The sequence below is a fragment of the Ptychodera flava genome, chromosome 18 (assembly GCF_041260155.1).
Source record: "Ptychodera flava strain L36383 chromosome 18, AS_Pfla_20210202, whole genome shotgun sequence".
In the NCBI taxonomy this organism is placed as follows: domain Eukaryota; kingdom Metazoa; phylum Hemichordata; class Enteropneusta; family Ptychoderidae; genus Ptychodera; species Ptychodera flava.
Window position 1 is genome coordinate 28,016,056 of NC_091945.1, and position 27,542 is coordinate 28,043,597.

The 27,542-nt window shown below is 37.5% G+C and overlaps 1 protein-coding gene across 2 annotated transcripts in view; it reads left to right on the plus strand.

Annotated features, from left to right (window-relative positions):
- LOC139117299 (atrial natriuretic peptide receptor 1-like) overlaps positions 1 to 22,804 on the plus strand; it is a 120,624-nt gene extending 97,820 nt beyond the window's left edge. For both annotated transcript variants that reach the window (XM_070680282.1, XM_070680281.1), the window contains exons 3-21: positions 1,995 to 2,130; positions 3,717 to 3,811; positions 4,823 to 4,961; positions 5,415 to 5,499; positions 8,244 to 8,349; positions 10,308 to 10,376; positions 12,353 to 12,433; positions 12,764 to 12,871; positions 13,484 to 13,555; positions 15,500 to 15,701; positions 16,196 to 16,348; positions 16,663 to 16,837; positions 18,050 to 18,196; positions 18,572 to 18,695; positions 19,239 to 19,307; positions 19,626 to 19,800; positions 20,358 to 20,456; positions 21,421 to 21,512; positions 22,154 to 22,804. In XM_070680282.1, the coding sequence (XP_070536383.1) occupies positions 1,995 to 2,130; positions 3,717 to 3,811; positions 4,823 to 4,961; positions 5,415 to 5,499; positions 8,244 to 8,349; positions 10,308 to 10,376; positions 12,353 to 12,433; positions 12,764 to 12,871; positions 13,484 to 13,555; positions 15,500 to 15,701; positions 16,196 to 16,348; positions 16,663 to 16,837; positions 18,050 to 18,196; positions 18,572 to 18,695; positions 19,239 to 19,307; positions 19,626 to 19,800; positions 20,358 to 20,456; positions 21,421 to 21,512; positions 22,154 to 22,249 (2,223 nt within the window). In that variant the 3' untranslated portion in view covers positions 22,250 to 22,804. The remainder of the gene's footprint in view (positions 1 to 1,994; positions 2,131 to 3,716; positions 3,812 to 4,822; positions 4,962 to 5,414; positions 5,500 to 8,243; positions 8,350 to 10,307; positions 10,377 to 12,352; positions 12,434 to 12,763; positions 12,872 to 13,483; positions 13,556 to 15,499; positions 15,702 to 16,195; positions 16,349 to 16,662; positions 16,838 to 18,049; positions 18,197 to 18,571; positions 18,696 to 19,238; positions 19,308 to 19,625; positions 19,801 to 20,357; positions 20,457 to 21,420; positions 21,513 to 22,153) is intronic.
- The last annotated feature ends 4,738 nt before the right edge of the window (positions 22,805 to 27,542 follow it).

The window sequence follows — 27,542 nt, forward strand, 5'->3', positions numbered from 1 at the left end:
AATAGATGATTTTCACTCGTTTTGCTTGACCAGCGACGATATCCTCCTATTTTACCATACTTCCGGATTCGGTTTTTCGAATTTCCCCCATTTGCAAATCAGGTGTTCGAGTAAAACTTATACTCAATATTTACGCAGCAATATCGGATGTACGTCACAGAAACAAACTATTAGATTGAGAAAAGGTGTACCTTTTGAAAATATTTTTCAAAATTTGTTTTCTAAAACAAGTAAACGTTCTCTTCCTGTTCAACCAAGAGTACGTTGAAAGGCAATGTATAAGCCTTCCACTCACGATAAATTGTGTGCAAGACGCAATATAATTTTGATGAATGAGTTCTAGTCTACACCTAACACTAGATGTCCACAATAACAGTTAAACTTCGATGCACACCTAATATTTGTGTCGACAAATTGATCACTAAGCTTTTTGGTTCTAGAACAAAATATTAATTATTTTGGAAACGGAACAAACTGAATTAAAAATACATCAGAGATTAATGCTAATGAGCTTGAGATAATGAGATCGTGCTTTGTCTCAGTTACTTCTTGTGTGGTTTATCACACTTCGACTGTTATAATGCCATGAAGCTTAAGTATAAATGTTTTCAATAATAACACCTTTTCAATTGTGTGAGAAAAATCGAAAAAGGAATGACTTGCGTATATCCTGTTGTATCAGTCACTGAAAAGTATAATGTTGTGTTCGACTAGAATAATCGCAATCATAACAATCCATAATCCAATAACACTAGGTCAAAATTTGTAAGACAATAGTTGTAAACATAGACACAAAACAGCACAGAACAGACAGTAAATAGACGGTACACAAACAAAGTCAAATTCATGAAAGAAAGATATATGGACCTCTGGCCAAAAGACCAAGAAGTGATGTCAGGTGTTTCGAAAATAGTAAGCGCATCCTCCCCACATGTGGCACCCGCCATATATCAATCTGTAAGTCAGATAGGTAGTGGTCACTAACTAAGGCCCCATGTCACCGATGCCATCAGTGATCATTTGTCGAAGAGAGATATTGTATTTATCTACCAGCTTGCGATACCTGCCAAAAAAGCGTTTGAATGTAGAGACAAGTCTTGCTCTGGTGTAACCTTGATTTAACAGTTTGAAAGAGAGATGGCCATGTCTCTCTACAAAATCACCATATGAACTGCATGCTCTTGCATATCGTATAAGCTGGGAAATGTATACCCCATAAGCAGGTGAGAGTGGAATATTACTGATGAGGTGTGGAAAATTAATTCTACTTAAGTTGAAATCATCTCTCTTGTCATATTAGCCTAGTAGAAAGGTGACCAATGGAGTCAAATTCAAGTAAAATGTCCAGATATGAAGCAGAAGAGGCCGTTTCTGTAGTTTCTTTAATCTCCAATTCTGGAGGATAAATCATAGCGAGATATTTACTGAATTCAGAGTTATTCAATGAAATAACATCGTCTATGTATCTAAATGTAAGGTTGAAAGTACGAGCTACAGAGACCTTTTTCTGCTTGATAAGGTTCTGGATAAATTCTGCCTCGTATGAGAACAGAAATAAGTCGGCAAGTAAGGGAGCACAGTTAGTGCCCATGGGAATTCCTATACACTGTTAGAAAATGTGTCCTCCAAATTCAACAAATATGTTGTCAATGAGGAAATCAAGCATACTGATAATGTCTTTCTCGGTATAAAACACTTTAGCGTTAGTTGTGTTTTTAACAAAATATGTCGAATTATACCCCAATACCACATATTTGTAACGGCGTGAACCGTTTTTGTAGAAAAATGCTTGGTTGATGATGTTTTTGTTGTGATGTTTTTTAACATCACAACTGAGTAAGCCTATATATCTCTTTCCCTGAACTATAAATTGTACAGCATAACATGTTTACACGAGAGACTCAAGGAGCATGGCCTGAGGCTTTCCCTTGTCTCTTTTCGGATGTTAACTTCCTTTTCCCATCGGTAATTAAATCTGGTTTCGTTTGATCCAGGTATCAGTGTTGGCAGGTATCTCTCATGACACCGTAATCCTATACGCCATCGCACTTAATGAGACATTAGCGGCTGGCGGAGACCCGTACGACGGAAAGTCCCTCGTCAAAAGGCTCTACGGAAGAACTTTTAAAGGTTAGTGTTGCTCGTTCTTAAACTATATTTGGTAACATTAAATGGTTATTTGTGTGCTTGGGCGAAATACAACGCTGTCGCTGTTATCCTGACTCTTATCGGATTTCAAGTGTCCGCTTTGGAATGCAAGGTTTACGATCATTATGCATGAAGCCATTACCAAGTTTATTCGCACTATGTTTATTTAGAATATTGTAATACATCTAAAGGCCATTTTCAGGCAAAAAGTTGTATCGATAATTTCTTGAATATTGTAATTTCAAGCGAGAAATTGGGAAGAGAGTGATAAAAATGGAGGCTGCTAACAACAATACCAAGCTACAGTTGTTTTAACACAATCACATAGTTTTGATGAGTGGCTTCAGGTTCCAAATTCCCATTAGCTTGTAACTCAAATTATTAGACGAGCTAAACTTGGGTTATGATCTGAAAATAGAATATTCTATTGGGCTTTTCGGCGCGCCTTATTTATACACGAATTTGCCAAGTTAATATTACTGTTCGAGGAGATAGTGTAACCGTCGCCGGCAAACTATTAGAAATTCAGCAGTCAATGTGTTCTTACCAAGGCTGTTGTGCAAAATTATGTCTTCCTTGTTTATGAGTTATGGAGTAATAAACGGGTGATGTCGAGCAAACAGCCAGTCAATGTGAGTTTATGATTTGCTTATTTCCAGTTCAACTGTTTTAGTAGCGCCACAACTAACTCGTAAACGTGGCGAAGCGTGCCCGTTGATTGATGAAAACTAACTCACACATAAAATAGATGCCGTTAACAACTAAATTCACCGACCCTACGTATACGTTGTCAGGCGTTTGGTCTTGATTTTTTTTGCGGTTTCGCAATGAATATGCTCTATCTGCTCTATGTAACTCCTTTTATGTAGCCGTGAACTGATTCGAACTCTCTATCAATATTGTTCGAGCGTAAGTAAACATTTTAATTTCACATCGATGAAGGAGTTTAAATGGAACGCGTTGAACAATTGACCACGCTTGCTAGCATTATGCTGTTGAAAACGTTCAGGTATTTGGCATCCTTTTATTTTATTTTTACAGTTTGAGTATCACATCAGAATTCAAAGCTTAATTTTGTTTGGGGAAGATTGAGTTGCGGCTGCAGGACGAATAAATTAACCGTTCGTTGCTTCGTTGCAGTAAAGCTGTACAGACAGGGCGACAGTGAAATAACACTAACTACAATTTCGCCAGATGAAATGTTTCGGTTGAGTTGAGAGTTTGCTGGGTATTGCCGAAGTTATTCCACTTTTTGCCACTGCAATCTCATATATTATCATATCCCTGTCCTACATTATGTGAAGGAAAAACTTGTTCCGGTAGTGCGCTTCGTCTGTAGCATTTCAAACGCACTCACCTATAACTTTGAAGCTGAGACCGACGCCGAGGTAGAAAGGCGAATACCTGAGCATCATGTGTCAATGGATACTCCCTATTCTATGAGATGCGTATGCATAATCGTACACGACTTAAAGCTGGAAAGTTGGGAGTTCAGCAGATGTTAATTGGTTGAAGTAGCTTCAGAATCTCTAGGTTCTGACTAAGATTATTTTTGTCTGTCGCCTCAGGTATACAGGGTGACGTCACCATTGATGACAATGGAGACCGCGATGCAGACTTTATGATGTTTGACATGACAGATCCGGAGGCTGGAACTTTTGAGGTAAAACTTCCCCACGTAATTTTAACATTACGCATATAGAGATAATCATTTAAACATAAAATGCCTTTATTGTTTGGAGATGTTTTATCATTTTGTAAAATGGTGCGTATGGGTGAACATAAATGCTGGGTCTGTGATGCAGATTTTAGTTGTCGGTTCGGAGTCAGGTATTTTCGCCTATAGGGAAAGGCTGGTGTTGAGATAAGCAATTCTTGAAAGAGTTGCCAGTCCTTTGGGGCAACTTTTTCAGCTACATAAATATTCTATTGAGAGCAAAAATACAACCCAAACGTGTGGAAAAGAACACTTCATGTGACAAGAAGAAATTATTCATGCCCTTTCCAAAGTCACGACTCCCAACAACGCAGGGTCATTGCCTTATCTTTCATAGTCAAACAGCGAAAACAACATTTATAGAGGAGAATATCAGGAGCCAATAAGCTGAATGGGGCTCCGAGGTGCAATGGGATAAACCGCTGCGTTTTCCGCAACTTAGGAAACATTCATAAATAGGGAAACACGCTTTACAAATGTTGCCAACGATCACCACCATGAAATTCGCCGTTTATTTTGTTTCCATAAAAGACGACAATCAAGTTTGTTCGAACCTTAGAAAGCCATTCGTCCCACCCTCCTCTTCATCAATGACGTTCTAGGACTCATCAACACTAGCTTCCTAAAATTCAACTACACAGACCTTTTAAAATAGTGTAGCAGAAAAAAACATAGAATCAAATTGTCCATTACTGAAGACCAACATATGCAGTCCAGACATAAAATTATACCACTTTGCAATGATTATGTATACCGTGTATGTTAAAAACAGATACACTTGAAGATCTGCTCCATGCAGACATCATTGGTTGCATCTAGCTGCATCTAATGGTTGAAACAAACATTGCCCCTAAAGGAATGTTGAATTGTACTAAAGCTGAACTAAGGCCAAGCATTCTTCACTTTTGCCTGAAATCATGTCATTTAATTCCTATACCGTTTGTACATTTTCACCAGGTTGTTGGCCACTACTTTGGTCACAGTAAGACCTACGTTAAAGTTCCAGGACGACAAATTCATTGGCCAGGTGGAGCAACGGGGCCACCGAAGGACGAACCGGACTGTGGATTTTACAACGAGTACTGCCCAGAAAAAGGTCAGTATATGTACACTGTACTTCAGTAAGTTTAGCTTGTTAGGTATGAGCACATGAAAATTTAATAGTATAAGTTACATCACGTAGAAAAACGCACTGTATTTATTGTTATTAGCTATATGTATTCGTTTCAATTTGCAATCTCCGTTAACGATACGTATTTTATTCTAACTTGCCAAAAACATCCAAAGTAACACTGTTATGACTAAGATTGGTGAAGATGAAGTCTAGTACGTTTGTATTTTACTATATTTCAATCGGCAGTAGTATTTCACTTTTCTCGCTAAAGACGAATTCTTGTGATATGACGTTGAATGTGGTCTTGTTGATGTTTCAAAGACTGCAAAGAGCAAAGATGTACAATTTAAAGTCTATAATGTGACGAGTCAGTCGTGTACCATGCGACCAACTCTTCAAAACGAAAATTCAGAATCGCTGAATCATTTTTTTCAGAGCCAATCAATCCAGCGTACGTTGTGACGTCAGTCTTCGCCGGACTGCTTCTAATTCTGGCTATTGTCATTGTTATCATGTACAGGTACGTTAAGTTATTATTGGCTAGACCAAAGATAAGATAGAGATGTGGGTTTAGCATATTCGAAATATTACAATCTGGCAACAATTTGATCTTTACAAAGCCAAACGTACATTGTGCTGATGGTTACCTGATGTACATTCGCACGCCTAGTGCTGCTACTATTCCCTAGGGATCTTTTTTGAGTTATCATCTGAAAAGTAAAGAAAACGATTAGTACTCTGTGTTTCCTTTGTTCCGCAACCTGGCTGGATAGGTAGGAAGCTGATAGCTATAGATAGGTCGGCAGGTACGTAGGTATGCATGCACTGAGATAAGTAGTTAGGTATAAGTACGCAGGCATACAACCTCTTGTCGATGTTCTACAGTCCATGGACAGGCCTTAAGTGTCATTGACCCATTGGCAGGTCCCTGACTGGAAAGTAAAACATGTCACTACGTATTTCTCAGTATTTAAGCAATTCTGCAGACACAATTTGTTGTAAATAATCCAGTAATGCTTGGTTTTGCACTTGATAATTTTACATCAGTCGAATACAAAAGGCATGATAATGACCATCATAACAATATACTGGCAAGGATACGCATTTGCATGCAGTCATGGCTCCTTCCTTGAGTACACAAACCATCCCTATAGATATTTGTATACACAACATAATTGCTTTCCTCATTTAGAGTCAGAATTCTTTTCAGGGGAAAATTGTGGGACCTTTTTACTTTGATTACTTGATTGGTCGTTACTGACGGGCAAGGTAATCAAAGCGTTTACCGTCCATTTCGTTTGCAATTTCTACATCCTCAGCCATTAAGCTGTTATAGAATTACCTGCCTGCACGCTTTTCGTACTCATCACGGAAATTAGACTCTTGCCAGACATATACGAAGAGGAGTCCAAGGAAAGACGTCGTTCCATATATACTAAGAATACTCTATTCAATAATTTTCTAAATGGAAACTTTCATTGGACCAGTTTGCATGCATCGCTTTTTTCAAATTGTTAAAAAGTTATGAAAACATTACTGGCGTCTTAGTAAGTCCTGATTGAAGCCTCATTATCCGTTACTATGATCTGATTTTGTTCTGTTGTATTTTCTTGTTTATCCACAAAATCCCTAGTGCAGATTCTGTCGACTCAATCTACATAATTGCGACGTTCAATATTATTGTTGACAAATAAGTATCATTTCGAACTACAATTAATTTGTCAGCAAATGCATATTTAAACAATCAATGGTATTAGCCTTGATAAAGTTTGTATTTAATATACTTTCTAGGGAAGAATAAGAGTTTCAAAGTGGAATCTGACACAAAAGGTTATAGCTATTGCACCTAGCAATATAAGCGGCGTTGACTCCCCCTCACTGTTATGTTTGCTCGCATTGTCTTTCCGACAACAGGGAGACAACTCGACATGTGTTTAAGACGGAAACTCGGATCCATTTCAATGTGCTTTAGTGAAGAAAAAATCAATGTGAATTGAATGTCAAGGGAATCTAAAAGCTTAGAAATTGATTTCATGACAAGATATTCCTGGCAGGTTTGGTCGATATCATTTAAAGATATTTTTAAAATTGCGTCATTATGTATTTGCTAATTTGTAAATCGGTATGCATCAAGCGAAACGACATAATTATCGATAGTAATGATATTTCAATTGTACATACTGAAATGTTTACAAGAGAAAATTCAACTTTATTCAACTTTCATCTATTTTACTCGATGTTATTGGAAATGGTCTCATGCAAGTAATTGTAATGAAAAATTAATAAAAAATGGATTGAATTGGTTGAATAATTTTATCTTGTCTCGTTATGGCTTGCGGATCATTGCAAATCATTCTTGCATGTTATATAATTCATGCAATCATTTTTTTATCCTTGAGATGTCTCAATTCCTTATTAAGCGTAACCCTGAAAACGGCTGAATAGTTTTTACACGAGGAGCACCGTACGGAACTTAGTTGTCATCACGTCTGGGTAGTAAAGCGCGGTATAAAGATATACAAACCCTTTCACTTCGAGATTAATGTCTTTGCGAAAAGCCATAATTTTCTGTGCGGATTATACCATTCCCAAAATATTAATGGATATCTTGTAAATACGTGCTACGAATACTTGAATCTTGTCCGATAAATATTATGCCTGTTTTGAGACCGTTCAGACCACGCAATGGATGTACGAATCCTTCCGATAATCCGGATAATCGTGAATCATCAAAGTTTTTGTCCCGTGCAGGCTTTAGGAATTTTGAAGTTAAAATGCTCTTCGCAACGTTTTCTTAGAAAAGATTGACTAGACATGCAGTTCAAGAAAACGTAATCCGTTTCAGTGTGCAAACTAACTCTGTAGCGTGTTCGACAATTTAAGGCTTTGTCACTATATATTCTCTGTATATATATATATATATATATATATATATATATATATATATATATATATATATATATATATATATATATATATGTTCACAGGAATATATATTACAACATATAAATATGTACAAAATATTAAAACATATAAAGATATACATTATATCAAAGAGAAACACACACCTACCCTCGTACCAACCCACCCACACACCAACCGATAGATAGATAGATAGATAGATCGATAGATAGACACATTGCGTTCGTACATATTTACCTACATCTATACCTACCTACCTACCTACCAACATAACGATTCTACTGTTCATTGTCTCTCCATTTTAGCTATCCTTCCTAATACCAATTTCTTTTTTTTTCACAGAAAATACAAACTACAACAAGCTGTCGCTAACATGCTCTGGCGAATAAGTTATGATGACGTCATTATGCATAGTGGTAAGGTGGGAGCTACTCAAGCAACGATGAAGGTAATTATTTTTGAGGAATACTTGTTTATGGGATATAGTTTCCCTCTTTTTGTAATTTGCCAATAGAATGTGTTTGTACTCAGATGTGTCTTCCATGTCAATTTCAACAACAGTCCCATTTCAAGTTTCAGAGACAAAGTATCAGCAACTGAAAGTCGGTATGATAGCCGAGATACAAATCTTCGACAAAGGTGAAAGAAGATATTTAACGTATCAAAAATGAGCATGAAAGCGAAAATAGCATATATATTGAGCAACATATTTCTCAAATATAATATTACCTTGAGGGTACTGTCAATCTTCCAAACCGTATGTACTCTTCTACTGTATGCTGAAGGCGAAAACTCAGTAAAGGATCTGCATGCGTGGTAGCATACTATATACTGCTAAGTTTAATGGATCTCGAGTTTGGCTTAACAACAAAAATATGATTGATTCTAGTAATATGTTAGCAAAATTGTGATCCTTTTGATAGTCTTTGGGGCAACTATGCTTTTCTATGTCATCTTTATTCAGAGACATCTATATATGTTATATTTTCACCAACAACAGACAAATACTTTTCTTTGAAATTCTACTTAAAACCTTTCTGTAAATGTCAGCCATCAATTTCACCGAATGAGTTGATGCACCGATGGCAATATCTAAATGCATCGTGATTTTCAAAGCAATCTCGCGTCCCAGATTCCTTTTGATCTGAAAAGCAGATTTTTGTGAGAGCAATACTTTCCTAGATATGTCTTCTCTAGTCTCTTCTATTGTCATTTAAAGGGGTCTTACTTCAATTGACAGAAAGTCTAAGTGGCGAAGAGTCGTGCACTTGTTATATGCGCAGTCCTATCACCTACTCCGTACGTGACATGTATAATGTAGCATAACCTGATTCTCATGACCTTGTTGTATATAAATTACGCAAGACTTAATTTGTGCTTTACACTGATTGTGTTTCAAGCTGAATCATGGTATAAATGTTTAATATAATGAAAGTTTTGAGAGAAATTGGTGTTTTTCGTTTACCAGACATATTCCCCCTAAAGGTACTATTTGTGGAGAACTGATGACACACGAAAGAAACACTTGAGCGATTTTGTCAATTAGGTCTCCTATTAATAAAATTTGAAATGATCGAAATGTACAGCAAAATTGTACTGGTAAGATTAGACTGATTTTGTGGTTGGATGGTTTACAGCATCGTAAGACTAACGAAGCATCTTTCTTTTGCAATACTTTTGGGGGACAATTCTCAACTCTGAAATGCCATTGTAGCATTTTTGTGTGTTTTACAATGTCAGTGTTATTTATGCTCCTTCAACCGACATATATTTAAACTCATTTATCAGTTTGAACGATCGAGGAAGTGGTTTTGTCTTCCAAGTTAGATGTGAAAAGAACAGTTGGGTGCAGACGGTGTATCACCTTGAATGCGTAGCAAGTCTAATATTATACGTATTTGAGTTTGACACTATATAAGTCCGTTCGCTGGGTTGATTAATTGATGCATGAATCATTTGATTATTTAATCAAGTGGTAGTATATCAAAGTCGAGTGTCTAAGATTCGCAAAAAATTACATCGCATGATTAGATTTCGACAGACTATCTTAGTATGGTCTGTGGATATTAACGCTAATAAGCCTCAATGATCGTAAATTTACTTTAAAATTGTAAATCAACTGTGACACTCACGGCAGCTCTTTTTCTCGACTTTTGCTCAGAATAAAACAATGCATCGGATTCTGTCATCAGTTTGCTTTCAGCAATAGACTAACGTCAAACACAAAGAAGAATCTTGACAAAAGATCTCGGCTATTATATATATATATATATATATATATATATATATATATATATATATATATATATATATATATATATATATATATATATATATATATATATATATATGGTAGTGATTACTTAATGTATGTGAGATTTTTATTTATTTCTTGTGCTGTTTTAGAACTCCGCAGTGTCACTCAAATCCAATGTCGACACTGAGCAAGTTTTTACCAAGACCTGCATTTACAAGGTAAGAGCGATAGATCTGGCTATTATGCACACACATAAAAACATACGACCATATGGAAACCGAAAATAACTTGTCTGCATTCAATGTCAAGGACAACTCTGTCCCGATGTATACCACATGGTGAGAAATTATTACATCCCTGAAGAACATAAAACCGTAATTTACGTAAACAACGGTTTTGCATCAGCTCATACAATTCAAAAAGTCAAACAATTTCTTCTCTTTCTTATTAACCCTTTCTATTTTTTTCTATCCGGGTACAGATTGTATAATACAATGATCCGTCAATTTGCAAGCTTTCTAAATTAATGTGGCTCCCTTTCACTATAATAAGTGTAATTCGGCTGAATCCAAATACATTGTATACAACGATCTGGGCAAAATATGGGCAAATGAAATTATTACCCGAATGTATAGAACATTGTCATTCTCATGTGTTTGTAGCCGAAAGTATGTTAAAGTTAAACATTTGGAGAAAGCACATACTTAGTACACTGCTTTTGATTAATGGTTAGTTGACTACCGAAATTTGCTGCAAAGGAAACATCTTATCAAAACAGACAGCTTGATGACGCAAAAGTTACGAGAGCAGTAATCACGCGCCAAAGCGAATGTATTTGATTAATATCAAGTGTCGTTCGTAGGGAAACACTTCGGTTAGCATTGTGTAAACTAATTGCATCTCCATCAACTCTGTACACTGCAGTGTGACAGACAGTCGTTTTGGCGCCACCTTGACGATGTCTGAATATAGATCCGACCAAATAAACTCGCACCGTTCATTCGTCAAATTTACGTTTTGGAGGACATGGACTTGGGCAGGTCAAACTTGAATATTAAGTAAATTCACAAGTGCAGGTCATCCTGATTATGCAGTATCCTGCAAAATACAAACGATCGCAAATATAGACAATGTTGTGTATGTTTTCGTTTCGCAGGACAAAACTAAACAAATGGAAAATGAACAAAATTAGCAAGCAGTCAACGTTAATGTATAGACGTGGAATTATATCTTTATTACGAAAGCATTTTACAATTGATAAAATATTGCATAGAACACGATTGGAACTAACTTGGGATGATTGGATAAGAATTATTATTGAGGAAGTGTAACGAAATCGAAATTTTTGCCGCTGAAATTTTACAAAATGATAGAATAGTGTAAACTTTGAAATATTGTTCTCGTCGGACAAAACAACGAAAACACAATGGCTATTGCATACCTCTTTCATCGGATTCATTTTTATGAAAATAAGTTCATTTTTGTGTAAATGTACTGAAGAAACGAGACAAAATGCTTAAAATTTCTCTAATTGACGAATTTTGAGTCAGGGCACTTTTGAAATGCCCCTGACTTTTTCATGAATTTAAGGCTTCATAAACATAAAATTGAGTCAGGGCACATTTTAAAAGACCCTGACTGACTTAACTGTAAATCAATCGAAAAGCTTCATTTTGGTCGAGGAAAAGTGACAAACTGACATTATTACTAGTGTTTCAGTAATGAAGAAGCTACAGACAAACTCTCATATTTTCATTCAAATGTGAATATTGTTCATATGTTTTGAACAATATTGCATTAGATACTATCATGCACTGATTCTTACTCATAACATTTCAACAGCATCGTAAATTGTGTATAAAATTTTAAAGATTTCAAGCAAATATGGTGTAAAATTATAGAAATTCTAAAATTCTTGAGAAATTCTGCCAATCCAATTATCCCAATTTAGTCCAATCGTGTTGCATAGATGAAATGAATGTTTAATCACATTGCAGTACCAGATGAATACCTAATTCACGAAAGGATTTCAAATTCTTTTATTGGCAAGTTTATGTCGAATAACCATGATTTGTCATAATATAAGGTTAAACCAAGAGTCCATAAAGTGTGCGACATTTTCAAAGCGAGCAAGTCAAACAGCTGTCGCAATCACAGCCCACAATCCAATCTCTCTATCTTTACCTTTCTTCAGGGCAATGTTTACGCAATCAAGTTTCTGACTCCTGGCAAACGTATCGCATTGACTCCGAGACTGTTGCTGGAATTGAAACAGGTAATAAAAAACTTGTTGTCAGCAACCAGTGTACATAATTTTAAATGTGTCGGTAACAGTGGAGAATATATAGTTTTTCGTACATCAACCATTGCTGGCCTTTCTGAAAGACATGGTATCTGCGCTGTTAGCGTTAAACTTTGTATAAACAGACTTGTCGGGTTGAGCTGTGACGATTTTTCTACCTTCTTCTACGTATATATTAGAGATCAGGCAATTCTAATTTCGGTGATATCGTAGTCATTTTGGCTGACAGTGTTGTCTTAGTCGAACTCATTAAAGAAAATATCGACTATTCAGACAAAAATTGAAATATCTTTTGCACTACAGATGCGTGACTTGAGTCACGTGAATGCAACGAGATTTATAGGGGCTTGTTTTGACCAACCAGATAGGAGCTGTATCATAACCGAGTATTGCCAAAAAGGAAGCTTGCAGGTATGTTATTCATTCAACTATATATACCACCCCGAACAGGCAATGAATTTACTGATGTAGGACTTAGTCGGGTTCAAGTTGGTCCACTTTCGGGTGGAATGTGCATGGAAATGTTGAAAATGGGACGGTTTAGCGTTTGTCTTGGTAATAATGGACGTGGGAACGAAAGGAGGTGTCGCTAATTGTCTTGCTGGTTTAGGTCGAAGGTCAGTGGTTTAACTCGTGATCAAAAATGAATGGGCGTTTACGTTTGCGATATGATCAGTCGTAACAGGTTTCAACAGATAAAAGGAAAAATAGGGAAAACGAGGCAGATAGTTAAGACATGACGAACAAATATACTGACAAATAAAACAAAATTTCTTGACAAAGGACGAATAGACTAATTCACACACAAAGGCAAAAATACACTCGCCAAGTGTCCAGGTACATCTGATATCGCTGTGAAAGACTTTCAATCAAAAAAGTTCAACGGAGTAACCAATTTGAGGAAATAATCTTCATTGCCTTAATTTTCCTCAAGTATTTGTCAAATACAAAAACTCAAAAGAGTTCCGCAACGGCTAATCTAATAAAAATGCTTCCCTAAACCAATTTATCTATTTTTTGCAGGACATTCTCGAAAACGACGCCATTAAACTAGATTGGATGTTCCGATATTCGTTGATGTTGGATGTTTGCAAGGTAGGTACATGTACCCCGCCAACGAATCCCACCTATTTGCGAAATACAAGCTGCTGCGCCTCATTAATAACATAAATCATATATATTGGAATATTTGTACTCAAGCTTAATCCTGCTTGCACTCCATCATCACGTTGAAGAGCAGCAAAATGTCACTGAATAAAAGTTAATAAGATTGATGTAGATTGGAAACTCATTAGCCTGTCATCTTTCAATCCGAAAAGTCAGTCAGTCATGAAAACGGCAGCGACCAAAACAATATGAGGTGCCTGTGATTTTGGTAGTAACAGCGTAAATTTAAGACTCCCTAAGTATCTTCAGAATGACCTCAAAGTCGCCCTAAGCTGACGTTGACGTGTGATTGATGTACTGTTCCACTAAAAGCCGACTGGTCGTAGAAAAGGAAAAATTTACATCACGCGTTAATGGGGGCTATAGCAAGTCAACATTTACACGAATCAAAAGGTATGATGCCTAACATTAACCGAATGTGAACTTTTACTGTTTCAATTTTCTACGACATAAACCCTACGGTAGAAGAAACACTTGCACAATGTTTTGACATTATGCTATATAAAAAAAATGAAAAAAATCAATCTGTCATTTCTAAAGAAGGATAACCTTAATTTTTTCTTTTACTATATCGGTACCGGTATCGTTAAGCCATTGAATGTGTGAAATGCCCGTGCCTCATTTTTGTATTAGACTTTTGCAGTTGACATCGGCGGAGTAAAAGTAAACCCAACGCCCGATAATTTATGAAACTTTCTATGTGATTTCTCGTTGCTCATTGCCTTCACGTTTTCACACAGAAACAACACTACAGGGTGAAAAGAAACTATTTTCTTTCAATTGAACGGAAGTGTAGAAATAATTATAGCTACCGTTTTACAACCAATTTACAGGGTTTACAGGGTCATTGGAACAAAACGCGAAAGCAATAGAATTCACTGTTTGCAACTTCGATATTGAGACTCGACGTAAAAGTTACAACAATATTAAAGTTACTCTCACGTCATGCAGTCCTTTATTATTTATTAGGGATTCATCATAAAATATCTCAAAATTAAACTCAATCACCGGTTACTTTGTAGGCATTTAGAGTATTGAGTGGGCAATGTTGTCATGGGCAATAAATTCGATATTTCCGCGTGACTCAGCATCATGCTTGCCCTTCGAAATCAGTCTTACTGTCCCGATGGCGACGTGACTAGTATGTTTCCGAAGGTGAACTCATTCACGTGACAATCTGCAGAAACGTTATGTGCGTCTTTCCCATATAGATGGCAGAGATCCGATAAAATACATGAGTTTAAACATGTTACCAAAGTCAAACACTGCCCGAAAATTAACATAGACTCGAGGCATTCCGATCGACTGAGTGACATCTTTCTATTGAGGTACGTTTAGTGCCGTACGTTCGGATCAGATGGTATAGTGCATTCCCGGACCGAGTGCTAATAGATTAATCTTTAAAAAATCTAAGGGCTTTAGGCTTAGCCCTGACTATCAATCTTATTACAGTATTTCGTACTCGAACAAGGGCTATTTTCCTTTCGAAAGTAATCATTCTGAAACAACGTCTATTCAAATGCTAGGGCTACAGGATTGAAGTCTTGAAAATAGTTTAGTCAAAAGCATGCACGTTACTACTTCATTCGTCGTGTATATTCGTAACATTAACACGCAAAGTGGTATCGGTTTTTGGCACGAATTTTAAATTACGTAGAATTTCAGCAGATGTTTTTTACGGGAAAATATACCGTTCAAACTACTTTAAAGAAATTTTGATCAGGGAGCCGCCCTCACTAATCCTTTTCTTGTAATGCCATATTGTAAGTAACCCGCTTGGGGATTCTAATTACATTGGACAACACGTATTCACCCATTATCTTTGAGTCATATATAGACGAGTCTCGACAAACTGTGATGTTTCCCCAACAGGGCCTAGAATATCTTCAAAACAGCTCTTTGAAATGCCATGGTAACCTGAAATCTTCAAACTGTGTGGTGGACAGTCGGTTTGTGCTGAAGTTGACGGACTTCGGATTGTATGACATCAGGAGTAAGGCTCCCTCTATGGTTGAAAATGGCGGACCCGGCATGTACAGTGACTTCGAGGAAGATGAACACGCTGCATATATGAGTATGAATATATAACTTCTTTAGAAAAAAATCCCTTGTAGGCTATATCAGATCTTGATATACAAATATAATTATATTATGCATTGCCGTTGCTACATGCATAAGTAGGTATATAGCCTTACAACAGAAAAAATGAAGCCAAAATATACCGGTATTGGAGTATAGATTCACTATGGCGTGTTAGTTAAAGCGATCAGCATTGTCATTGAACAGGTAAGACCCGGCGACGACGGATCTAAATGGATAGATATAATAGATAGAAAGACAAGCTGAAAGATTAATTATCAGTTTCTTGAAACCTAGAGACCATCAGACAAGACTATCAATCGTTTGTATGTTACGAAGACTGATTTGAATCAATACCTACATGTAATGCAGCGATTTGAATCAATACCTACATGTAATGCAGCGATTTGAATCAATGCCTACATGTAATGCCTGACTGATTTGAATCAATGCCTGCATGTAATGCCTGACTCTTTCTTCCTTTGACAGGAGCCCTTTGGAGCTCTCCAGAGCTGCTACGCGGTGAGATACCTCCCAGCGGGACTCCAAAGTCAGATATCTATGCCTTCGGTATTATTATGCAGGAGATCGCCCTACGATGCGGAACATTTCATCAGAATGATATGACTCTATCACCCCGAGGTATGCCTTTATAAGTGCATTTCAGAACAACCAGTCGACTATGTGAAATCAATGTAGAAATGGCATACTCAGAATGTTGACGACTGTGAGGCCTATTATCCTGACGTTATGGAACATATGCAGACATCATAGTGACTGCACTTATTCATAAGTAGAAACTTAAACTGTAATTTCAAATATACAGTTGGGTAAAGTTTTACGTCAAGTTTCCCGTCAACTATTTAGCTCATTAGCGCCTAACAGGTTGTCACGCGAATCGAGTGGCTTCCACTTTCCATTACTTAACATATATTCGCGTGCTTCTCTTCTCCCAGACATCGTCGAGAAGGTCAAAGCCGGTGACGACCCACCCTTCAGGCCAGTTGTAGGTGACGGAGAGTGTCCCCGTGAGGCGGACGTTCTTATGACGCGATGCTGGGCTGAAGATCCCACCGACCGTCCAGATATATCCAATATCAAGTCAATAGTACGCAAATTAAATCCCGCAACGTAAGTATACCGATTCAAAATTGACTTTGATCACGGTTCTTTTATGGTATCCAAATTGCTCGAATTGCGCATGTCACTACTGCAGATTATGTTCTTGGATGGTAGTTTCCTTAATCGGCGATTCCTCTGTGGACATGCTGTTCTTTTCAAATATGACATTTGCCGAGGCGTTCAACTGCATAGAGTCTTAAAGGGACAAAGTCGGCCATTTTTCATGAATTTTGTTTGATGCGAGATACTGCTTGTATTGCTTGACACGTTGAAAGATACTGAATGAATGGGTGACCATGCATATATTCGACCCCAGTTTTAGACAAGGACAACGAAACCGTCGCGAAAATGAATTAATGGTCATGACCATTAATTCATTTTCGCTTTCAGTTTCGTTTAATTTGTCTAAAACCAGGGTCGAATATATGCATGGTCACCCATTCATTATCTTTCAACATGTCAAACAATATAAGTAGTATCTTGTATTAAATAAAATTCATGAAAAATGACCGACTTTGTCCCTTTAAGCTCACTAAGAAGGTGGAAATAGGAATATCAGACATGACAAAATTGGCGGTACAAGATCTTTGTAACCAAGAAAACGTTATCGTTCCTTTTACTATCCAACACAAGACAGCATAATTTTTTAGCGTCATATAGTGGCGGAAATGCGATTAGCTTGGCTAAATCACTATTGCCATTCAAAATGAACCAAAAGAATAATTGATGGCATCCCTTGATATATCCAGAGGCTTTGTGGGTCTATCGAGTATATTTGCACAGACTTTACCAATTTACGAGAAAGTCATTGTAAGATGTATTCTCTCATAAATGAATTTTGAGTAGGATTCCACGTACATAGTTCATGTTTTTGGCAGGTATATGTGTTACTTTTATTTCTCAACTTGTGTCTCTCAAAAACATCGATTACTTGTGGTAAGATCTGGTGTAATGTTAATATATGGGGATAAATAGTCAATAAGTTGACCAAATAGTTTTTCAACGATGGAATTTATGGAAATTGAAAAATATGTTTTGACCAACGAACCTATCATGTTGATAATGTTTCGTGTTTCCTGTTCTTTTAAAATATTATCAGTTAATGGACTGCGCACATAGATATTCTTCACATGCAACAACTATACTCTATGCATCGTTTCGATTTTACACAGCTTCACTGTACTTTAAATTTTTTGTTTTTTTGTAATTTTTCTCTTGAAGGAAGAAAGGTGACAACATACTGGATAACTTACTTGCCCGAATGGAACAATATGCCAACAATTTAGAAGGATTGGTTGAAGAAAGGACTTCGCAATATTTAGAAGAAAAGAAGAGGGCTGAAGATTTGCTCGATCGTCTTCTTCCAAGGTAATTGTTTGTAGACATTTTGATCCAAATTTTATAATAAAAAACTTGATGATACTAAAATACATGCATACATTCATACCTGCCTGCCTGCCTACCTACCTACTTACCTACCAACCTACCTACCTACCTACCTACCTACCCACCCACCTACCTACCTAGCTACCTACATACCTACGTAGATACACATACATACAAACGTGCGTATAACAAAGACTCCCGTTTGACATGAACTTTGGTGGGGAAATAGGTACATGTACCTATTTGCCCACCAAAGGTACGTAAGTTGGCAGCACATGATTCAAAAGTAACCAGCAGCAAAGGTGTTGATGTCTCCTTCTGCAAGTACTCAACTGTTGCAACATTTGTTTTTGACAGGTCTGTTTCAGAAAAGTTAAAACGAGGCCAAGAAGTTGAGGCCGAAAGTTTCGATGCAGTCACAATCTACTTCAGTGACATCGTAGGTTTTACTGCCCTTTCAGCGAGTAGCACGCCATATCAGGTTTGTTCGTGTATAAATTAGCCAGATCCATACATTGCATGTCACATGATATCATACTTTCAGCCTTGGACCCGGCAGGTCCATGTTACATTACCAATACAACCGCATGTTTTAAATGTTTGTGTGCATTGAATAATGGTAAATTATTTCATCGAGATGCACAGACTCCTCTATAATAATTGCCTGTACCGTTATGGACATGTTTCTCTGTACACGGTAACCAATTCTTTACCTTCTATCATATGATATATGGGTATCAATGTTGTCATTTGACGTGAGACCTTTGATGTGCACACGAAAATGACTGACTCGAATGGCAGTGATAATGTTCTTCATAAAATTGTCTCCCCTTTACAACTGTTTTCAGGAATAGTGAAACGAGCTTTAAGAGTAAGAAAAACTTGTAACCAATTTCATTTCATATTGGACTAGTAGTCTGTACACCTAATCAAGACACTTCGTAGTTTCACCATGATCTCGATTTGAAGAAGGAATATCCATGTTTTCACTCCTTTTTTTCTTTGTACCTTTCTATCTGTGTAGGTTGTTGACCTTTTGAATGACCTGTACACGTGCTTTGATGCAATCATCGATCACTTCGATGTCTACAAGGTTAGAAATCAATCCACAATTCGATTAACACAATAAATAAGAGAAGCCCCCGTGGCCAAACAAGCACCGGCCCTTCGAATAAAACGAATGAAACGGAAAATTTCGTTTTCAAGCATGAGCAACAACTAGAGTAATTTTGTAGTCCCTGTGATGATTCTGTTCATCCATCAGGGAAGGAACTAATCGATAAATAATTCAGGGAAGTTGTCAATCAGTCTATCAAACGAGGCGAACAAACTGAGTTATTCATAATGTTCTAAACAGACTGTATATCTGCGATTAAGTTTCAATGGCTTGTTTTCAATGTTTAACCATCAGGTGGAAACCATCGGCGATGCTTACATGGTTGTGTCTGGATTGCCCGTGCGGAATGGGAACATGCATGCCTTCGAAATAGCCCGGATGTCGCTGGCCTTGCTCGACGCTGTAAAGACTTTCAAGATCAGGCATCGTCCGGGCGAGCACATGAAATTGCGCATCGGCATACACACAGGTATAATATGCAAGTCAGGGAGCTTTCGTTGGTGTCAATGACCGCATTGTAACTAGAATCACAAAACCTTCACAACTTTTGCTGGAATATAGTCCATCGCATGATTACTCTATGTATCTTTCAATTGTATACATGCATGCAAGCATACTTATTATCATTATATATAACAAGATTTGTTAATTAAAAAAAAAAACGTTTCAGAAACAGCCTATTGGTGCAAAGTTATTAAGATCGATACAGCCTTGCTTACAAACATAATACACTCTAGAAAGAATGAATAGAGTTGATCGATACTGAGATTTTGGAAGAGGCTTACGCAGTAAATGTAAGATTTTTCCGTCTGTAACGGAGGCAATTCTCGATTATAATAAATACGCTCAGCTACCGAGTCCATCATTTATAATTAGCCCGAGAAACCTTATAACTAGGCGGCTGTGCAAAACAATTTCAATAATGAAAAAAAACATTAATCTACTCTGCTATCTTCTGTTGCATACGGATATTTCAATTTATCTTAAGTATTAAATCTTGACGTATCCGTGTCGCCCTGCTTTCAGGTTCCGTGTGTGCGGGCGTAGTTGGTCTGAAGATGCCTCGGTACTGTCTCTTTGGTGATACTGTCAACACCGCGTCGAGAATGGAGTCAAACGGACTGCGTAAGAAAACACTGTATATTTGAAAGAAAATTGTCCAAGGTTGACACTGGCTAGTGAGCAATATATGTTTGAGTCAGTGGTTTGGTTTCGGTTCGACATTAACAAACAAATAACCCTCAATGACCCTAAAATCGTACAGCGGTGATTATAAAAGTTTGTATTTCAGAAATGCCGCAACTGTAGCATCACGTACATCCGTAACATCGATAGCTTGCTTCTAGAGGAGATCCAGTTTGAGGTTGACTGGCGTTATTTTGGTCTAGGACCGCAAGTATTTTTCTACTTCTTGCTTAGAGTTAAATAACAAAGGATGTACGCCAGGAAAAGCGGGCCACCAAACGACCGCAAACTTTCACGATCACTCCTGATTTCATTGACTTGTCATGTACACAGTAGTTGTACTTTAACATTACTCACAGAAAAACAGCTGCCAAATGTTTTGTTTTCAGAACCTTGTAAGCACCCTATCTATCGATGTTTCTCTACTTTAAATTACATATATCTAAAACGTTAACCATGTAATCCCTAATCCTCGCTATCTTGCATAGGCTTCATAAAGACAGAGACATTACACGGAATGAAACTGGTCCATACTTAACGTAATATCATTGTCACTTCCAAACTCTTTCATAGTCGTTAAAAGTAGTACTCCTATTGATAACCAGATAAACGTTAGATTTTAGGGGTGAATTTTAGACCATCACTATTTGTTGAATCTATATTTGTGGCCCTATTATAGTGTTTCATCATTTACATAAGACGAACAGCTCAGTGCAGTACTCTACGATTAACTCCAAGCAAAGAAGTAAGCGATACATCTTTTGAGACCAGTGTCACAGCCCATTCTCTTCTCTTAAAGTTTTTGAAGTCATTCTAAACGACCGTTCTATACCACAGGGACGTAGTGTAATGGTGTAAAATTCGTTTTCAGGCACTAACGACAGGTCCACTTATCCATTCGCAGCATTGAAGATACACGTCAGCGTCCCGACGGTCAATCTATTGAATACATTTAATGGATTCGAAGTCGAACTGCGTGGACTGGTGGAGATGAAGGTATTTTACTATGATGTTCTTATGACGTAATGACCGAATAAGCCTAAATTCTATTTGTGATTTTCAAATCTGCACGTCGCTGATTTGCTTCAGAGGAACGTGACCAAAGGTATTTAGCAAACGAAGACGAAGTTTCAGTCTTCAGTAATCCTCTACGTTTTATTGAAATGTTTTCTCCTGGTGTCATCAAAGCTATTACTGTCATGAGTAATTCGAATTTCGAAATTACATGACTCTCACAAAAAGGCATTGTATCGAATAGAGAAATGTTTTGTCGATATTACCGAGCTGATAGAGGGGTCAAAACATCCACGTTCTAATCATCCTTGCAAATATTAATCTCAAAAATGGAAATACATTTATTTTCTATTTGCCTACCACACGATTAACACCGAAATATATACTTTAAAACGGGGCAGTCTCTAATGTGGATGCCATCTTTTGGACAATTTTTTTTCTACTTAAAATCCAAGCGATTGATAGCCACCAGTTATTACCAATCAACTCAGTTTGCAAGTCATCACTATAGATTACTTTCATACAAGCTCCATAGTATAAGGTCCTTTGCGATATAAGCCGATAGGTAATGCTGCCTTATCGTGTGTTCATGAATTAATCACTCAGATCTCTTGTCATTTCAGGGAAAGGGAAGTGTTACAACGTACTGGCTTAATGCTTATCACGGACAGGATCGCAATGCAAAGAACAATATGATTATGAATAACTTGAAGGGATGAGTGATGTTCAAATGACCTGCTTTCAGAATGGAATGGCTCTTTGCCACATACGAAGAATTTTTTACTGAAACTGACTCTCGCCTCCAAACGTAAGGTGGCGTACATTATTAGGCCTAAGGAGTTATTACCAGCTGTCTTTTAAAATAAGATGGATGCACCAAAATAAGATATTGACTTACTGTAGGAGATACACTTGATCCGTCCATATCTATGAAAGATTGACATGTGATAGCGAGGTAGGAGTTAAAGTCATCTCTGGCGATATAGAATACCACAAGTCACTTAGCTGGATATGCACGCAGAATATCCGGAAAATACTATCGGCGACTAATATCTTGAAGACCTCGTCTTGGACTTTTCAGAGAGAGAGAGAGAGAGAGAGAGAGAGAGAGAGAGAGAGAGAGAGAGAGAGAGAGAGAGAGAGAGAGCCGTCGATTTAGAAATAGGCTTTTACAGAGATGAAATCGTCAGCTGAAATGCATGTGGTACTGAGTTGATATGCCATGTATACCTTAAAACATTATTTTTTGTCAATAAAAATACATCAACTATCAGCGGCCTCTGTATACCGTATCTTCTTGCCCAATCGCTTAATCCACCTCAGCCTGGACATGAATCACCGTGCCCTTGTGACTGACTGTTAGCACCGGTCCGCGTTGTAGCCTCGGTAAATACAGTATTAGCAATCGGATACAACTGCACTTGTTGACTTCGTTTAGGATCCACCAGTACAATATTGAACTTGTCCCTTGTAACGTTTTTTCTTCTGCGACAGGGGAACTCTGAAAGATGCCCCGACCTAAATCACATCACATTGCACAACTTAGTCATTCGAGATGTAAAATGACTGTGATGTGCACTTTTACCAAAGCTTTTAAAAAACGAAAGATAACTTTGCATTTTGTTTATTGATAGTCGATGGCGTCGTTAACATAACCACATTTCTACCACGGGTTACATAATCTGATGACAGCGAAATAAACAGAGCATTCACATACCTATAAGCTGCATAGTGCCCGTTTATTTTGCAACTGTTTGTCAAATAGTTTAGTTACTTTTGCTGCCAGGAATTTTTTTCAAGATCTAATGGGAGCTACAAAGCATTTCAAAACTGGTCAAGCGCCATTAAATCAGAGGCGACCTGTACTGTGCAGTGTGAACGTAGTAGATTCTCACGCGAAACGCCTTTACCTCACCCGTCTATTCCTACAAGCGCCTCTTGCCAATGAATGATTTCGCGATGGAACGACAGGTGTAGAAAAAGCTTTGGTACGATTGACAGGTGACATACTCATCATCCTCAGATAATGCATTGGGATTGGAAATTGACGATATTATCGGTAGCGAGATTGACTTCGCCCCACAACGTTAAGTTGTCGAGTTTCTGAAGCCGGACGAAAAAGCCTTTGTTTGTTCTATGGTATTATTGCCACTTTCTCACAATCAATGAAATCACTTGTTCTTGAAAGTAATATAATTGTATATTTTTCATTTATACAAAGTTTCCCCGCCCTAGACACACAAACACATAATGCAACACCAAAAGGAAAATATGGTTGTTATAGAGTGCTCATGGACCTGAAAAATAATTATCTACAAGACAAAATCATTGTAACCTTAAAATGGCCTAAATTTTTATTTTCTTTGTTGAGAAATAAAGTTGGTTAAACGTTTGTATTCACAGCAAAATTTTATAAAATGAAATAGATTTAGTTGTTGATCGAGTTCGAGGGTCTTTTAAAAATATGACGTTTTTTTTAAATGTCTACGATTATAGCTAGCATGAAGATCATTGCCGATTGAGTTCAACCGTCTTTCACAAAATAGATACATTTTTTATTGTCTTCAACTAAAGCAAGTTAGAACAACGCAGAAGTCAGTCGCTTAAACGTGCTTACTGCTATGCTGTGTTGACCGGCCGTTAGTAAACGACTTTGGTGTTCGAACATACACTGCGCCAAGGTTTGATTTGGTGGAAATTTATTTTTCATAATCATCCAGGCAAAAAACTGCCTGTACGACGTCGTGTTTTCTGTGATAACATGGTGCAGTGCCCTCTACAGGTGGAAAAGTCTATAATAACTTTAAGCATCTACACTTTAGCCAGTGTGCGTGATTAAACGTTTGGAGCTTGGCATGTAATTAGTTTACGACGCCTCATATACAAAGCTGAAGCAAAGTTGCTCAATTATGCCAATCAACTTGACATATTTAGTTGCTTTTAATTTTCCGACGAAAATAAAATTTAAGTATGTAAGAGATTGATCATTTGATCAACGTCATAGATTTGAAAATGTCATGAAGCTCGACGAAAACTGCGTTTTAAACAGCCATTGCTGTTTCATCTTTCACTTTCAAAAACCTTGATGAATGAGGGTTCAAAGTTTAGAAATTTAATTTCGAGGGAGTAGCTTTTTTACACTTCATTTGTAGCTTAAGTTCCACAGACCCCCTCCCCTTCAAAAAATGAATGTTTCCTTAAAAAGTGTGGTTTTCAATACCAAGGTGTCAGTCACGACAATTCGTCGTTCTGATTGGACGAGAGCAAATGCCGGCCGTGGTAACAATATGTTGTATCAGGCCTAAAGCTGGCCCTCTACTGGCGAGAGAGCGTAAGGTGGAGGCAGAAAGCATTTTACAGAGTGAGATAGCAGGAAAATCGGCCTTGGAACTAGCATACCGAGATAATTGCAAGAGTAGTGTGAAAGTTTAGAATGTTGATTGTATTACTGTCATATAAAATAATATTCGCTTCGCCATATCAGCGTTGTCGATGAATGTCGTTTGCAACGCGCGCTTCCACTGTCAGAGCAGTGAACGCGTGCATAGTATCCTTTGTGTCAACAATGCAAGTCGGTCCAGGGACGCTGAAATTCTGTTCGACGGCAATCGCTCCATCCTTCAGTCAGCATTCTCCGTTTTCATTCTATAAGTACGAAAGAAACGGCTTTCAACGAAATGTAAGTCACGACTAATGCCTGTGATGTCATTCCTAGTATGCTAACAAACCAGACTATAACAAAACAATGAAAGTGACTAGAACGTTTGACATACATGGTATTATGATTTCAGTTGATTTTTATCACTGAAGAAAAGGACTCTGAGCCTAGTTACATTGCCATACTCAAGTCTCGCCCAAGAAATGCACATATAATAGTTTTGTAACTTCTTGTCCTTACCTTCCGAGTAAGAACTCCATTCTCGACGAAATATCGCTTCATCCGCGTCTGTTTCAACTTAGGTCTCCGTGAAAGGTAAAGCGCGGGCGAATGTTTTTAACAATTGCGTCGTGCCTAAAACACGATTGAAACTAATTTGGAATAATTGGATTGTCATATTTTTCAAATTTCTCAAAAGTGTTAGGTGCCGTATAGCTGAACGTTGCAACATCGCAAATTACTCATAAAAACAAGTGTGTAACGTAAAAGGAAAAGCAGATGAGATTACATTTGTAGATGAAATCGACATTACTTCACCATCCAATTATCCCAAATTAGTTCTAATAGTATTCTAAGTAATGAAACTGAACCCTGCCACCTTTCGTCGCTGTCCTTGCTCTTTTACATTGTCATTTACGATGATGGATTTTCGACAAACAAGCGGTAGGTAATATACATCTACCAGACTACAAGAATTTTACAATTAACAGTTAGCAATAAACAATTCGAGCAAATAGGCGGTAACAATTTATCAACATGTTTTCTGCTTTGCAGCGAATTTGAAACTCTTCAAATGTTTCTTTCAATCCCACCTTTCAACAGGTAACAAAAAACCTCTCGATTCTGCTAAGTATGTGGCGTCCCTAGAGGTTACGGTTTTGCCTAAAATCTGCGTTAATGTAAACACGCTTCAGACAAACAGAAAAAACTTGAGTGAGTTCCGGCGCGTATATTTTCCTAGACGGCGTATGAAAGAATGCCCCAAAAGTAGAACAAGGATAGGGGCATGGTTTCTTGTGAAGAAATGAATATATAAATACCGTTACCGTTGTTAAAGTTCAGATGAGGTCCAGCTGCCGAAATGGCAGTCTTGCCTGGAGGACCGTCTCAGGGCAAAAGAGGATGGGACAAGCCTACACGATGACCTCTTGACCCCTACCCCAGGTGGCGCTGTATGAACGTTTGCAGGAGATAAAATTCCTTACTTTTGTAACTTCTTATCTCGTACACAGTTACGTATTTAGTGGGCAAATAATCTTATGTTTCTGGTTAGTCTCTTATGAAATCATTATGTCATTGCGGTGGAAGATCAAAATTGTCACTAGTTCATTAGAATAGAATATTGTCGTTGTCTGTGGGCGGGTACATCCAAGCAGAATATAAAGGCTTTGGAAGGGGTTCAACGAAGGGCTACTCAGTAGTTCCTTCACTACGCGGATTTAGATTACAAAGACAGGCTTCAAACTTAGCCTTCTGCCTCTAACATACAGAAGAGAAATAGCGGATCTAATATTTTTCTACAAGTGTTTTAATGGTTTTTGTGATGTAAATTTGGTTGACTTTGTCTCTTTTTATAGTTCCACCTCCAATTATCCCAGTACGAAATCTAGTAACGACTATTTAAAACTCAAATCTCATTTCTGCCACACAGATTCATTTACACGTTCTTATTTTAACAGAATTTTTTTTTCCATTTTTGATGTATGGTGGGACAGTTCTAGAGGTGTTCGACACCTGTTTTTCTTAACCATTTACTGGCTTCTGTTTCAGTCTCGACTTTGTATGTGTTTCCTCTTGTAGTATAGTTGTTTTATTATTTTTTGGGTGTCCATGCTTCAGTCTTGTTTTCTTTGAATGCAAGTGAGGAAGTATAATAAATAAATAAAAATAAATTTATCGATCGTTTCGCCCGCCGACATTTAAGAGAAATGTTCCACTCGATTTCTTTTGTACACGTCCAAACGAGCACAGTTGGTACCTGTAGTTGACGAAGTGTCATAAGAAACAGTGGCGTCGACTATGGGCGGTAAAAATGATACAACCATAACCAAGCAGATAAGTTTGGAAGAGTAATAAGTCTTTGACTTCCAAAACCCGAATGCGTGGATTGAAACAAAGTTGCTTGAAAGGGAATATTGCAAAAGCTTAAGCTTGAAAAAGGAAAGAATATGCATTATCAGTTTATTTAGTTAGATATTGGATTCCTGAAACCATGAACGGTACACATTGGCTCGATCTCCAATGCGCTGTCTGTATGCCCAAACCAGCGAGTTATTACGTTGTGTCTGCCCTCAACGCCCACTTAAAAAATATCCACCAAGTTTGCGAAGCTCACTTTTGCGCCACTACCAGTC